The 15,104-nt window shown below is 44.4% G+C and overlaps 2 protein-coding genes across 4 annotated transcripts in view; one reads left to right on the top strand and one right to left on the bottom strand.

Moving 5' to 3' along the window:
* The window catches only part of LOC137418230 (E3 ubiquitin/ISG15 ligase TRIM25-like), a 1,962,167-nt gene that overhangs the window by 1,281,704 nt on the left and 665,359 nt on the right, over positions 1-15,104 (top strand). The window lies entirely within an intron of this gene.
* On the bottom strand, positions 9,622-12,124 carry LOC144889680 (THAP domain-containing protein 2-like). The gene is made up of 3 exons (XM_078770868.1): positions 11,827-12,124; positions 11,155-11,350; positions 9,622-10,883 (listed from the first exon to the last, which is right to left on the bottom strand). The coding sequence occupies exons 1-3, from the start codon at positions 11,892-11,894 to the stop codon at positions 10,536-10,538; spliced, it is 612 nt and encodes a 203-aa protein (XP_078626994.1). The 5' UTR covers positions 11,895-12,124; the 3' UTR covers positions 9,622-10,535.

The raw sequence follows: 15,104 nt of genomic DNA, 5'->3' as shown, positions 1-15,104 counted from the left end.
AAGTCAGTGAGGCAAAGCGCACATGCAGGGAGTCCAGGCAGAGGTCGTCAGGGCAGAGAGCACGTTCAGAATCTCGGGACAGAGAGAGACCAGAGGGTGAATCCAGAGCCAGAGATCGTCAGAGTCCAGGGCCAGAGAGATCGTCCTGCCAGAGAGTCCAGGGCCAGAGAGAGAGAGCCAGCCTGCCAGAGAGTCCAGAGAGCATCAGAGTCCATGGCCAGAGAGAGTTCGGGGGTCTGGCCCGGGTTTTATATCCCCCGGAGCCCCACTAGAATGTTTCACGGGCCTCCATGGTCCGCCCGGGGTCACGTGTCATGACAGCCCCTCATTAGTCACTCCCCTTAGCTCTCATTGACCGCCGTTATTGGCCACTCCCTTTGGATCCCATTGGCTGCTGTTATTGGCCACTCCCTTTATCCCCAATTTGCTGTTCGCTGCTTACCAGCCACGCCCTCCAGCTCCTCCCTCGGGCCTCCTAGACTTGTTCTCGGCCCATGACATGGCAATCCAGGCTTCAATGAGGCCTACTCTTTCTCTACCTGCCTCAACGCATAGTAACTCTGGGAAGGAGACTATAATTCACATTTAATAAGAAATAACTGACTAAGCGAGGCTACATGTGGTGGTGCAACTAACTATAGGGGGGTTGCCTTTATTTACAAAAACCGCAACAATATATATATATTTAATATCGGCTTTCAAGCTAATATGGCTGCTGCACCACATGACATATGACCAGAAAAATGTCCACTCTGTATATGTATGGGTCGGGCATCACGTTTGTGAAGTTTTGTGTTGATGGCATAAGGTTCGTTTTTCTATCCAAGATGGCTGCCAAACCACATGACCGACAATGTCATCATTTTCAAAGTATGTGCAACAGTGGTGTTGGATGATTGTAAAATTTCGCATTGATAGGGTACGTAGTTTCAGAGATATAATTATTTAATATTTTCCTTCAATCCAATATGGTTGCCAAACCATGTGACGTATGATGTCGCAAATTTAATATTTCAATATAAATCGGTCACAAATCATGTGCATGTAATTTCAGATTTTTAGGAAAAGGAATTCGATTAATGGTCGAAGCGGCGTGCAGGTAAACATAACGTAGAATGAGCACATTCCCTCAGGAGAGATAAAATACCTTCTTTGGTACAATCTCTGAACAGGTATTTTTGGTTATTGAAAACATGAAGTTCTTGTACTGAAGGTAATTTCACTTGAAGGTAAAATCATCTCTCCAGGACAATTAAACATTCATAATAGTCGATGCAGGTATTCGGTTTTGTTTACCTGTTAAGCAATTAATCGCAAATAGATTTCGGAGAACACAAATTATTCCCACACCGTGAAACACCTGGAAGGTAGTTTATACCTGGGTCTGGATTCGAACCCGGACATGTTCAAATCGTCGGTAAAGAAGGATCATTTTAGCCATGAAGGTAAATATCCAGGTCGAGTACATGACATTCCCATTGCTCTCCCTCACACCAATCCCCTTTTCTTACCTGTACAGGTGCTTCCAGGTGTTGAAATCGAACGGTTGTTCTTTATAAATGAGCGAATAGTGTATCAAGGTCCAGGTAAATTGTAATGAGCTGAAGATTCCACCGACAACCCCCAAGACATTCCTCCTGGGAGACAAGATCACGTGTACCGATTGTTATCGAGTCGTGAAACGAACTGTTGAAACACCCGTCTGTGACGTCACAGCGCATTATGACGACACAGACCACCGACAACGCTCACGACATTCCTCCTGGGAGACAAGATCACGTTTACCGATTGTCACCGAGTTCGTTCGATCGAACATCATGGAGTTGTACAAGGACAGGGAATCGGGGCTCCAGGTTACACTTCAGCCATTGTCCGGTGTATACGTTTAAACCAGGTATCCAACAATGGTCTTTGAACGTGATTCACTTCGCTCGAGGAATCGACTTCAGAAATGATGGGACAAGGGTTATAAACAGGGATATCTGGTGTGGATCGGGGTTTCAATCACACCTCAAAACTCTATGTCGTGATGACGTTTTATGACGTTGGTCTGTGTACGATGACGCAGTACGTCGGTGGAACTATTCTGGTGTCACGTGTTCCCGATAATCGAACAAATGCTCGTCGTACCTTTACCTTATTTGCAGGAGTGCCTCGTGGGTTTCAGCAGGAATGTGTAATTTGTTCAGGATGCCGGCGATAGCTTGCCTACTCTTCGTGAAGGACACCGTGGGATCTTTAACGTTCACCAACTAATGGTAGCACACAAGATGTCCGGCTTTACGTCCATCCGAGGGACGAAGATGAATACATTGAAGCATCACCTGCCTGCGAAACACCTGGACGGCAGTTTATACCTGGGTAAACGCTGCTGTTGCCCTGCTGAGCGTGTCCCTGATGTACATTTTAGGCCCAGGCTTGTACACAACCCCGAGGCTGTAGTTCTGGAGTGTGAGCATCATGTTCTGGGGCTCAGGTGCGCGTCGGAGGGCCGTGCTGAAAATGGCAATGAGCGGCTTGTGATCAGTCTCTGCCGTGATCACTTCCTGGACGTGCAGGTGGTGGTGGGAGCATTGACAGATAAACAATATGATCAGACATTCTTTTTCGATCTGTGTATACTTTTGCTCCATCAGTGTTGGTGCCCTTGATGCAAATTCACCTGGTTGTCCCTCTTGCACGAGACAGCAGTCAAGTCTATTATATCTTGAGACACTTTGTATTGTGACTGGCTTTGAGATGTGATATTACCTTAATGCAGGTACAGTGGTGACCAAGGGCTTTATTTCCTGCATGGCAGCATCGTGTTTTGGTACTTCACGTCTGTTGGGTGTGACATTTCCAGGTTGGCTCTCATCTTTTCAGGATCAGCTTTCAGGTTATTTGAAGACAGCATGTATCCATGGAAACGGACCTTTGTCACTTTGAACTGCATCTTCTCCAGACCATGTCTTAGTTTAACTTTAACCTGTCTGCAGCGATCCATCAACACCTGTAACTTTGCATCATTGTCGCTGTATGCCTCATCATGTGTGTCACCACAACCAACAATGAGGATGTCATCCACAACAAGCTCTACTCCACCAAGTCCACCGATAGCTCATGCTGCTTACGTTGGTACACCTTGAGTTGGTACACCTCTGGTGCTACGGAGACTCCACAAGGTAGTTTGAGCCACCATTATATGCCCCAGGGGGTCCCGAATGTTGTCATGTAGCTGCTCTCCTCGTCTCGCTTGCATTGCCAAAAGGTGTCCGTGCATCTACAGGTGTGAATACCTGTGCCTTTGGTAGTTTGTGCAAGACATCTTCGAGTGTTGGCATGATGTCGTGAGATCTTCGCTGTGATTGGTTCAAAAACTTTGGATCTTTGCATAATCGCATCTTCTCAGGCTTTTTCACAATGAACATGTGACTTATCCAGTCTGTGGGTTCGGACATAGGAGCAATGTGACCATCGGCCTCATGTCTGTCCAGCTGTACCTTCACGGCGGACTTGATGGCTACAGGTACATTGCGTGGTGCACACTGTACTGGACGGATACTGACATCCAGTTCAAAATGTACTTCTCCAGGAACTGACTGTATTGCCCCATTCAAAACATCGTTGTACCTGCTTATCAGCCGTTGTTTGGTCAAAGGCCGAGTCAGATGGTGCTCCATTTTGTTCAGTTCAGCAAGGACAGTGAAGTGCATCAGTCCCAAGCGCTCACATGTGGAGTGTGACAATAGGGGTTTCTGATTGGCCTCCACAATTTCAAATTCAACCTTGTGTGCTCGTCCACGTATTACATACTTTGTTTTGAAAAGTCCCAGTGACGTCATCACCTCGTCCGAATACAACTTCAGTCTCGTATCACTTGGTAAGATTCGGGCATCAGGTGATGGAGTCGTCTTGTCTTTGCGGCTCATTACGTCACATGTTGCCCCCGAATCGAGCTGCCATTGCTGTAACTTGTTATGCAGTTGTCACGTGACAAACCATTTCCCCCCCTCTACGTCACAGCACCGATGCACTCGCTTGTGTAAATGAAATTGCCGCTGTTATCGTCTTCCTCATCAGGTTCAGTGTTTTACACCCTGTGTACCGGCCATGCTGTGGGCCTTCTCATGCTCTTGAAGCATTAACCATGGTAAAGTGATTAGCTCTACCACATGATCTGCATGTTTTACCAAAGTTTGGACAGTGTTCTCTTCCTCACCTGTGTGCATTACCACAGTATTTACACGTGTGACGGTTGTCCGTCCACAAAACTCCACATGCTGTATGGTTGTCTCACTGTGACATTAACACTGTCGATCAACTACCTTTCCTCCTCCATTGTTCTCATCCACCTGTCCATGAGCTCCTCCACCCGACACGTCTCAATGGCCGCGTTTACAGGTAAATCACGTCACCTCAGAAGGTGACGCCGTGAACTCTAATTAGCAACGACGAGACCGATTTTGTCTCTCTTCATCTCTTCTTTCAATAATCCATATTCACTGTTAAAAGTTCAAGGAGGCAGAGATTAACATCTGAGTTTATTCAAACTACACAGTGACCAACACGCAAGCCTTCGGCCGCAGGGCATCATCGAGCAACTGACTCCACCGACCCGGAAACGGAAACAGGTTTACATAATACGGCATGTGTAATACTAAAGGGTTTTGCAGTATCCAACATCTCCCCTTCCCTTCAAACCGACGACATATGGAGGAGGTTTCCAAGAGGTGACAGTCCCCCAAATCAATCAGCATGAGTACATACTACCATCCCTGCCCATAACCATACGTGTGGTAACAAGAACACAAAGCAATGTCGAGCAACAGTTCATGCAAAACAATTTACAAATGGAGTCGCGTAGGTGCCCGGCGATCGCGTGGGATGCGACGGAGTGGTAAGTCAAATCTCACTCGCTTCGGTGGGTCGGAAGCTGGTCTGTCCTTGCTTCCAACAGTAGATGGCTTTTGACCCTCACGATCCATAGCGGAGCATTGAGGGACATACTGACAAAGGAAACACCGGTTCCTCCAATAAACTCTGCCCGACGCACTGATCTCTACAACCACTGGATAGCGCATAGCCCACTGAACGTAACACACACAACTTACGCTGCCGCACACACAGGTCGGCCATCTTAACCACTCGCATCGTATGCGGACGCGTCAGGAGTCAGGGAGTGAACAACACGTAATTTGTATGCAATTCCCAACTAAGCTCGCTACTTTCCTTCAGATCTGGACTTTATATCAAATCCCTTATACTCTAGTTTCAAATTGTATTCTCGTAATAGAGGCCTACATCAACATCAACTTGTTTAATCATCAAAAAAATGTCCCCCACTACACCAAGTCCCAATCATTTGCTTCCTTCTTCAAAACAAAACAATCCTATTAATGTCGCAGCATTTTGCAGACGAGATCAGTAATGGCGTCCACTAACAGTTCTTATTGAATGGTAATTTGTTTTCTTTGCTGAATAAAAGTAATTTAAAAAAGGTAATTACTTTCTAGTGATTTATTTCCAATCTTATTTCTTGTCAGAAGTAAACTCTTTTCAGTAGTAAATGAGGGGGAGGTGGGGGGACATGAAGGAATCTTAAAAATCATTTAAGGAATACATGTCCTGTTATGGCAATAAAAGGCAATATGCAATTTGTAAGGCAAAAAGTACAGTTGTGGCAATGAAAGGCAATTTGTAATTGATCGTCCTTTGGCAATGTTTGTATTTAAAGGAGTACATTTGTGGCAATACAGGGCTACATCTCGAAACAGTAATGACGTATTGCATCGTACAAACTCATCGTCTGCATTACTATTTTAAGGATGAATTTAAATACCATCTTTCCTTTGTCAAAATAATAATTTAAGGAATACATGTGCAGTTGTGGCAATGAAAGGCAATTTGTAATTGATTGTCCTTTGGCAAAGTTGGTATTTAAAGGAGTACAATTGTACTGGTACAATGAGCTATCAACTGAGGCTATTGACGTGCCGTGGTGAGGGGTAGCGAGTGCCAGCAGTGGTGAGGGGTAGCGAGCACATGCCGTGGTGAGGGGTAGCGAGCACATGCCGTGGTGAGGGGTAGCGAGCACATGCCGTGGTGAGGGGTAGAGAGTGCATGCAGTGGTGTGGGGGTAGCGAGTGCATTCAGTGTTGAGGGGTAGCGAGTGCATGCCGTGGTGAGGGGTAGCGAGTGCATTCAGTGTTGAGGGGTAGCGAGTGCCAGCAGTGGTGAGAGTTAGCGAATGCATGCAGTGGTGAGGGGTAGCGAATGCATGCAGTGGTAAGGGTTAGCGAATGCATGCAGTGGTGAGGGGTAGCGAGCACATGCCATGGTGTGGGGGTAGCGAGTGCATGCAGTGGTGAGGGTTAGCGAGTGCATGCAGTGGTGAGGGTTAGCGAATGCATGCAGTGGTGAGGGGTAGCGAGCACATGCCGTGGTGTGGGGGTAGCGAATGCATGCAGTGTTGAAGGTTAGCGAGCACATGCCGTGGTGTGGGGGTAGCGAGTGCATGCAGTGGTGAGGGTTAGCGAGTGCATGCAGTGGTGAGGGTTAGCGAGTGCATGCAGTGTTGAGGGGTAGCGAGTGCCAGCAGTGGTGAGGGTTAGCGAATGCATGCAGTGGTGAGGGGTAGCGAGTGCATGCAGTGGTGAGGGGTAGCGAGTGCCAGCAGTGGTGAGCACATGCATGTTTACCATCCATATCTGCAGAACAGATCGACGACTCCAAGGGAATCTATATGACAAAACAAAGGGTAACATAAAAATAATTTCTATGTATTATACCGACTTATTCCAGCAAATATGGCCACAAATGATCAGGCTTCTTTACCACATCCATATGCATATGAATGTTACTGGTTCTACAATGTATGTACATATCTGTTATACAGCTGTCAACATACAATTGATATGCAATTTTATTTAGTAAATTTATTTATTCTCTATCTAAGTATTCCTTTCAGAAATTATAAATCATAACAAGGGAACTGCCTTAGCCCTTTAGCCTTTAAGGAATAACCTACACGCATGTACATACAACATACTTTACAGTCATGTAGTGGCAGTATTGCTTGAGCTCCGAGTCCAGACTCTTCAATGCCAATGTGACTAGATCTCGAGTCTAGACTGTGACTAGTCTAGTATGACTAGTCTAGTCTAATGTTTAGTCTCGTCTGGTCTAGTATGACTAGTCTAGACTAGTCTAATGTGACTAGTCTAGTGTGAGACTCTAGATCTCGTCACATTGTCATTTGTGTAAAACTGTAATCAGATCTAGATCTGATTACAGTTTTACACCGTAATTTTGTGCATTTTTTTTTACAGATTTTTATTCTTCACTTACAATTAAGTAATAATTCATACTTAGCTCCACACAAATCGGTGGTTTTGCAAGCTATTTGTTTTAAAGTAGCCTAACTAAAAGTTAGATTGTAATGTAAATCTAAAATATAGAACTTTTTTACACAGCAACTAACAAGGGAATCTACACATGGGTCTGTACAAACATCTAACTCGTTCATGTGTTGCACGCTATTAACTCCAAACAGTCTCATTTACAGTAACTTTATTATACTTACTGATGAAATGTTGGATTGCAACCCTTGAACTGCCTATTTGTGCAGTTGACCGCAGCACATGAAGGCATCTTGAGTCAATTTATAGTAACTAGGGCATGCCCGTACTATATATATATCTAAAATTATATCCCCCCCCTCTATTTACATGAAATGGTTTGGTCCATTCGCAAAGCCAAAGCGAACGGCTTGCGAGTACGGTGACAATCCCCCCCCTCTATTTACATGAAATGGTTTGGTCCATTCGCAAAGCCAAAGCGAACGGCAGTTACGAATCGCAGTTACGATGAATCGCAAATTAGTTTTAATTAGTTTTAAAACATAGTTTAACGCCAACATAGCGCCAACATAGTTTGCCAACGTGAAATAAATGAATACGCTCTCAAATGTGCCGTCCGAGGCAGAGTCTGTTCGCCACGTTCGGCACACGTGATAGCTCGCTGCTCTCTGATTGGTTGAATCGTTTTTTGGACATAGCTCGGTAACTACTTGTCCGATTAATATGAAACCTTGAAAAGGCACATCCTCGGGTCCCCAGCAATATACCTGGCAAGTTTCAAGTATATCGGACCCGTGGTTGTCGAGAAACAGCGGTCACAGACAAACACACACACACACATACATACAGAGATTAGTGGAATTATAGATAGACTAGGGCATGCCCGTACGTGGGTGCAATGCCCGTACGTGGGTACGTGGGTACGTCGGTGCGAGTACGGTGACAATCCCCCCCCCCTCTATTTACATGAAATGGTTTGGTCCATGAAATGTTTTGGTCCATTCGCAACGCCAAAGCGAACGGCGAACGGCTTGCGAGTACAGTGACAATCCCCCCCCTCTATTTACATGAAATGGTTTGGTCCATTCGCAACGACCACAGAACCCCCCCCCCCCCCCTCTATTTACATGAAATGGTTTGGTCCATTCGCAACGCCAAAGCGAACGGCGAACGGCTAAATCGCCATAGCTCGGTAACTACTTGTCCGATTAATTTCAAACCTTGAAAAGGCACATCCTCGGGTCCCCAGCAATATACCTGGCAAGTTTAAAGTATATCGGACCCGTGGTTGTCGAGAAACAGCGGTCACAGACATACAGACATATAAACATACAAACATACAAACATACAAACAAACAAACATACACACAGAGATTAATGGAATTATAGATAGATAACGAATCAAAATTATATATGTATTGGCAGGAGTGTTAACGCGAGCTTTCTTGGAGAATCAATGCGAGTGGTTAAGATGGCGGCCGGTTCGTACGCACTGATCTGTATATACTACTGGATAGAGCATCGGCCAATAGGCTTGTACAAAGCTGTGAAGCCGGCGCGCGACAGCGGCGGCCATCTTGCCACTCGCACAAGGAGGCGCGGCCTGTGTCAGTTCCTGGCGTTTGCACAACTGTGGAATGAACTACCTCGTAACATCGCAACTGAAAGTCACTCAACAAGCTGTTTTAGAAAGAAACCTAGATTATATGTGCAAAATTTTCAGAATTATACTTTGTAAATATATACAAAGTGTCATTTTCCAAACTCAATGATTGACAGACAATGTATATGTTTATGTATTTGGCACGCCAATGTTCTCTTGTAATATCCTTTCGTTTTATTGTTCTTAACTCTCAATGTAATTCTTCAAATTAATGTTTATTTGTACGTTCCAGGTTAGCAGCTCGGAAACTCAATTCTGATTGATTTTTTTGCCAACCTTCCTCACAATTTCAACGCAAATTTCTTGTCCATGTTTGTGTTTTTCTCAAATAATTCTCGATTTAAGTATGAATTTAGTGTATAATCCAAATTGCTTGAGAATAAAGCATTATTATTAAAATTTACTAATTTTTCAAAGATTTTATCATCCTTGATACAATAAATTAGTCCACAATTTAAGGGCATTGTGGTCAACGCTGTTCTCACGGAATACTTTCTCCAGGATGTCTATATGTGATGGTTTCAATGTTGGGTCATTTACTCATTCTATGTCAAGAATTTATCAGTTGACAACAAACAAAGTCTTCTGAAAGACAAATGAAACATAAAAAGCTTAAAGTTGGAATAAAAAGGCACCTTTTATTACAAAGCCTCAATTAATAATAATAATATTGACCGACATATGTAGTGTGCCCTTTTCAAAGAGGCTCAACAAAAGAAACAAACATTTTGTCACCAAAATCATCATTGAACAAGTGTCTTCAGTTTGTTCTTGTGGTAATGCGTTTGATTGGCGACCGCCAAGTCAGGGTTTCGACACCCTCTGTCGTGGGTATGTTTCACACTTCATCTCATTACCCAGACAGTTCTCTGGCCCGGTTTGGCACACAGATTGCAGAAATGTGGCCTAAAGTCCCACACATTTCATTTCGCTCAGATACTGATGTAGGAGGTATGCCCGACTTCCTCTGGGAATGGTTCCACAGTGTGGGTGCCACGTTGGAGAAGGCACGACCACCAAAAGTCACCGCCACATGTTGTTTCACAGCAAGCAGGTAATCCCTAGACTAGACAGCACCACAGCCGTCATGCCTGACCGAACACTGCAGTGAACATCCAGAGGATTAGCCGGAGTACTGTCACACCACCAAGCAAGCCATTATCCATTCAGTTCACTCAAGACTCATTGTTGCTTCCCTGTATTCTTTCACAGAACAAATTTGCACAAAGAAACAATCCAGATCTAAACAATTATCCTACAATATAATCCACATTTGAAGTAAAATTTATCCACATATTCAGATGATATGGTGACAAAATGCGATGATGCACAGGATACAAAAAGCACTAAATGCTGACATTTGAAGGAGCCAAAAAGAGCAGCCTGTCAGTGTTCCATTGTCTCCCAGTTGCAAACAACAAACACAAAGAAGAGAATACAGTCAATACACTATTTGAAATCACTTGTTAGTCACAAGCATAAGGTGAACAAATTTAATGAGAGGCAAGAGCACATCTTGAATGCAGAACGCTTCAGAAGTGGTCAGCTCCATTCTCAGAGAGCAGCTGCTCATCACGAAGTGCTTGAACAACTGTGGTCAAAGATTTGACTTTCCTCCGGCAGCGACGTGATTTCTGCTGTGTCAATTTGAGCTTTTTCTTGACGCTACAAAGATTGTCATGCACAGAGTCCACTTTACGTTTCACACTCCGTGGACTGGCAGTTACAGCATATGTGTGATCAGCACCAGTCGTTGCTGCAAGCTTTGATGGGCTGGTGATGATTGATGTACTGGGTGTGTTGTCCAGTGGCTCTTGCAGATTGACCGGTGCTTCTTGCGGGAAAGACCGTGGTTTGGGTGGCTTTCGCTTCCTTTCATCCTGGAAATCCATCAGAATAATAGATCAGAATTAATTATGAACGAAGAAATTATACAAGATTATTTATTTGGGATGTTCTTGAGAAAAGAGATGGTGGAAAAGTATTGAGAAGTTGCTGATGTTGATATGTTTGCAAAATTTATATATTTGACACATCAATTGGCATGTAAGTAGACAAGTGTGAAAATCACTGCTGGCAGTGACAGGTACAACATGACACTATTTATATCTCAGTTACTCCACCACAACATGAAACTCTTGTATTATGTACCTTCTGCAGGTGTGTCGGAAAATCAAATATGGTTGGCAGGGAATTTTCTCTGAATCTTGTGGTCTGACCTGTCCTGTCAAAACATGAGTCATCAAAGTGGTCTGAGCAAAGGACAGACTTCTTTGAAGGTTTCCATTTGTCACGTTTCACATTCACAACCCATTTCTGGAGAACATCTGGACGACTGAATGGAAATCTGAAAAAAATCTTTTCAAGAAATTAGCCGATAGTCATGAAAGTACAACTGGAAGCAACAATTTACAACATATTCAATATGTAAGGCTCAACATACTAGCCATATAAACACTCAATTACCATGTACTTATACAGAATCAGTTATTGGTTTCAAAGTTTAACTGCATTGAGTTTTGCAACTTTGAATCATCCAGGGTACACATTATTAGACGGGACCATGCTATTTATACTCGTCCTCGATAACTATATATAGATAAAGACTTTGGGTCAAACTTAGCCCTGAGGGACCGCATATTGATGAAATATGTCCCGGCTCAGTGACTTTGCGCACTCTGCGGTTGAGTCAAACTAGTTCTGAAGTTCAGTAGTTGAAACTTGAATCCAGATCGCGGTTGTGCAAACATCATAATTTAACATTCAAATTCAACGTTTTTTAAATAAAACATTCTCAAATAAATGTTAATTTTCAGTACTTACAGATGAAATGTCTTTCCACATCCTCGTATTTGTCTCTTTGTGCAATTAATAGCAGCACAAGCCGGCATTTCATAATACGTTAGCGGAGCGTGTTGACAAAAAAGTTATGCGAGTGGCAACATGGCGTCCAGTGGCCGGGCGCTGACTTCAACTCAAGAGCCCGACCCGCTATCCAGTAGTATATACAGATCAGTGTCTCGGCTTCTAGTCAACCTAGAGACTTAATTAAATATGCTAATCCTATGTTTTCTGGGTGAAGGAATCCAATAAAGGCCTCAAAATAGTGCTCAGGATTATAGAAAAGCAACAAACAAAGGTAATTGAAAACCATTGTCTTTATATTTGCGATATAACTGTATTATATAATACATGATATTGCAAGTCCTTTGAAGTTATAGGTTGTTATAGGAAGTTATAGGTAGTATTAGATTGAACTATAAGTCCTATACACAGGATCTACGAGGTCTACACCATTCAGGAATATGCTTTTACAGATCTTCATCACTGTCCTGAGTGTCATTTGCGCAAAGGTGTCTACGCAAATGTAAACATTAATTTTTGGATTCCTCATGCTCTGAATATTCCAAAAATGTATAGTTTTGCTGATCTACCCAAATTTTGAACGAAAAAACATAGTGAACCTGACTATACCTATTTTGGGGGGAAATATGGCTCCACGCAGACCCCCTGATACCCCATTTTTTTATTGTCGTGAATAAACTTTAGTCACAACACAACAAATATCATTTGTGCCAAATTTGGTCAAAATCCCATCAGTGGTTTTGCAGGAGAAGTTGCAACTGTTTACAGACAGACGGACGGACGCCGCGCCATCGCATAAGCTCACCTGAACTTTGTTCCAGGTGAGCTAAAAAGTACGTATATCAACGAACGAAGCAGCCCATCCCCCCCCCCTCCCCCACCCCCCGGTGCCTCGCCTTTGTTATGCTATTTTATTTTCCCCCTTTTTGTGTGATCTGCTTTCAAATACGACGTCACTTCCACATAAGTAGATACATCCACATACACGACTCACAATAAGTTAGAGATATTGTGGGAGTGAGAGGGATATTGTGGGGGTGAGTTTATTTTTTATCGGGGTTAGGGTTAGGGTATTGAAATCAAGAATGCTGTGTTTTTTCACACTCGTTAATAACCATAGAATTAGGACCAACAACTTTTTTCAACATAATTAATACACAAAACCAACCACACCGAAGAACCTGCCGATATCCCTAACTTATTGTGAGTAGTGTATATATATACACCAATGTAGAGCTATGCTCACACGATAAAGCCGGACGAAATGGACGACACCAGGAACGAAGTTTCACTGAGCTATTTATTTCTAGCTCAACTCAAAAGCACTGAATCAGCCGATCGAACGGGCGGCAATTTATAAGTCAAGTTCAACACACAAAAGCTACGCCTCTCAGGCGGGGCGTGGTATGCAAATAGGTAAGCCACGCCTCTCAACGGGGCGTGGTATGCAAGTCAAGTGTTCGCCCGGGAAAGGCAAGTCTGGACACGTCCGGGCGAGTCCGGACAAGTAACCGCTCGCCGGTTGCGTCATCGGCCGGTGCAAGGTGATTGTGTATGCTTCCGGTAACCGCTACACCATTTTCTGTCAGCCATTGTTCCTTATCCACGGCCACATCTTTTTAGTTACAATCTCCAGACTCAGGGTACAAACACACCTTTATGAAAGGGAGAGGGTAACATTGGCAATGTGTCCATGGCATCACGCGGGGGCATGGGTGGGTGGGGGGGGGGGGGGGGGGTGGGGCGGGGAAAGGCTAACATCGGCAATGTAGCCACGGCATCACTTGTGGGTGTTGTGTGGGCGGTAGGGTGGCGGGGAGGTGATATCGGCAATGTAGCCATTGCATCACTTGTGGGTGTTGTGTGGGCGGTAGGGTGGCAGCGAGGTGATATCGGCAATGTAGCCACGGCATCACTTGTGGGTGTTGTGTGGGCGGTAGGGTGGCGGGGAGGTGATATCGGCAATGTGCCCATGGCATCACGCATGGTCATGGGGGGGGGGGGAGGGGGGTAGGTTAATATCGGCAATGTGCCCTCGGCATGAAGAGGAAGTGTGGGGTCTGGTGCGAAGGCATAAACACGATGTAAATGTGTGGTGGCAGAGGGTATTACAATTTCTCTATTTACCTGGGCAATGCTGATGTTAAAGCTCTGTTTGCAAGGGTAAATTTGTTCTCCTTTCCTTCTCCCCCAAATTGAGGGTCCTGTAAAAGCCCCCCCCCCCCAAAATATATGCAGTCCATCCCTTCCCCTCTCCCCTCCTCTTTCCTCTCCCCCTCCCCCTACCTCTCCCCCTCCCCCTACCTCTCCCCATTCCCCTTCCTCTCTCCCTCACCCCTTCTCCTCCTCCTCCTCCCTCCCCTTCCCCCTGCCCTCCTCCTCCCACCCCTTCCCTCCATTCTCTTCCTCCTCCCTCTCCCATTCCTCCCTCCTTCCTCCTCTTCCCCTTCTAGCAGCAAGAGACATGATGACCAATTGGTCCATCAGTGAAGCGACAGGTCGACTCTTCCAGAATAAAAATAACGTCCATCGACCTCGTGTTGGATTTCCATCATGTTGGCTCGAGCTTTGCATTTCATACTCAACGAGAAACTTATTATTCAAACTCGGAAAACATGACAGGGAAACGCTCTGCTTCTGATAAATCTTCTTCTTCAAACTCGGAAAACATCACAGGGAAACGCTCTGCTTCTGACAAATCTTCTTCTTCAAACATGAAAAACATTTCAGAGAAACGATCTGCTTCTGATAAATCTTCTTCAAACTTGGAAAACCACAGAGAAACGATCTGCTTCTGATAAATCTTCTGCAAATTGGAAAAACATAACAGAGAAACTCAGCCATGATCATTCTTCTTCTTCTTCTGGAGAAACGGCGTAAACAAAGCACAGGCCCTTCCCCTTCCTCTTATTCTTCATCTTAATCTTCCAAGCAGAATGGAGAAACTCAGCTGTCAGTAGATTGCTAAACATCTATCTTATATCTCTATTATAAAAGGAGTCATGTATGTGTGCCTGTCTGTCTGTGTGTCTGTTTGACATGTTATAACTTGAGAATGGAGTAATGGATTTCAATGAATCAAACTACGGTGGATTCGGGTACCTCCTGGGAATGTTTGTGATACCAAAAATATATATATATATATTTGTATGGGTCCATGGACACGCGTGTCGAAACTGCAAATGCCAACACGTGACGTTGGGTATACCTGCACGGAGAGCAGGATCTTCCAGGAA

Source organism: Myxine glutinosa, chromosome 1 (assembly GCF_964187855.1).
Source record: "Myxine glutinosa chromosome 1, kmMyxGlut1.1, whole genome shotgun sequence".
NCBI lineage: Eukaryota > Metazoa > Chordata > Myxini > Myxiniformes > Myxinidae > Myxine > Myxine glutinosa.
This window is presented reverse-complemented; position numbering and strand designations above follow the sequence as displayed.

Excerpts from the sequence above, each read along its gene's own strand:
- LOC144889680 (XM_078770868.1), bottom strand. The coding sequence starts at position 11,894 with ATGCCGGCTTGTGCTGCTATTAATTGCACAAAGAGACAAATACGAGGA. Across the intron at positions 11,351-11,826 it reads TGTGGAAAGACATTTCATCT|ATTTCCATTCAGTCGTCCAG; the intron begins GTAAGTACTGAA and ends GATTTTTTTCAG. Across the intron at positions 10,884-11,154 it reads TTCCGACACACCTGCAGAAG|GATGAAAGGAAGCGAAAGCC; the intron begins GTACATAATACA and ends ATGGATTTCCAG.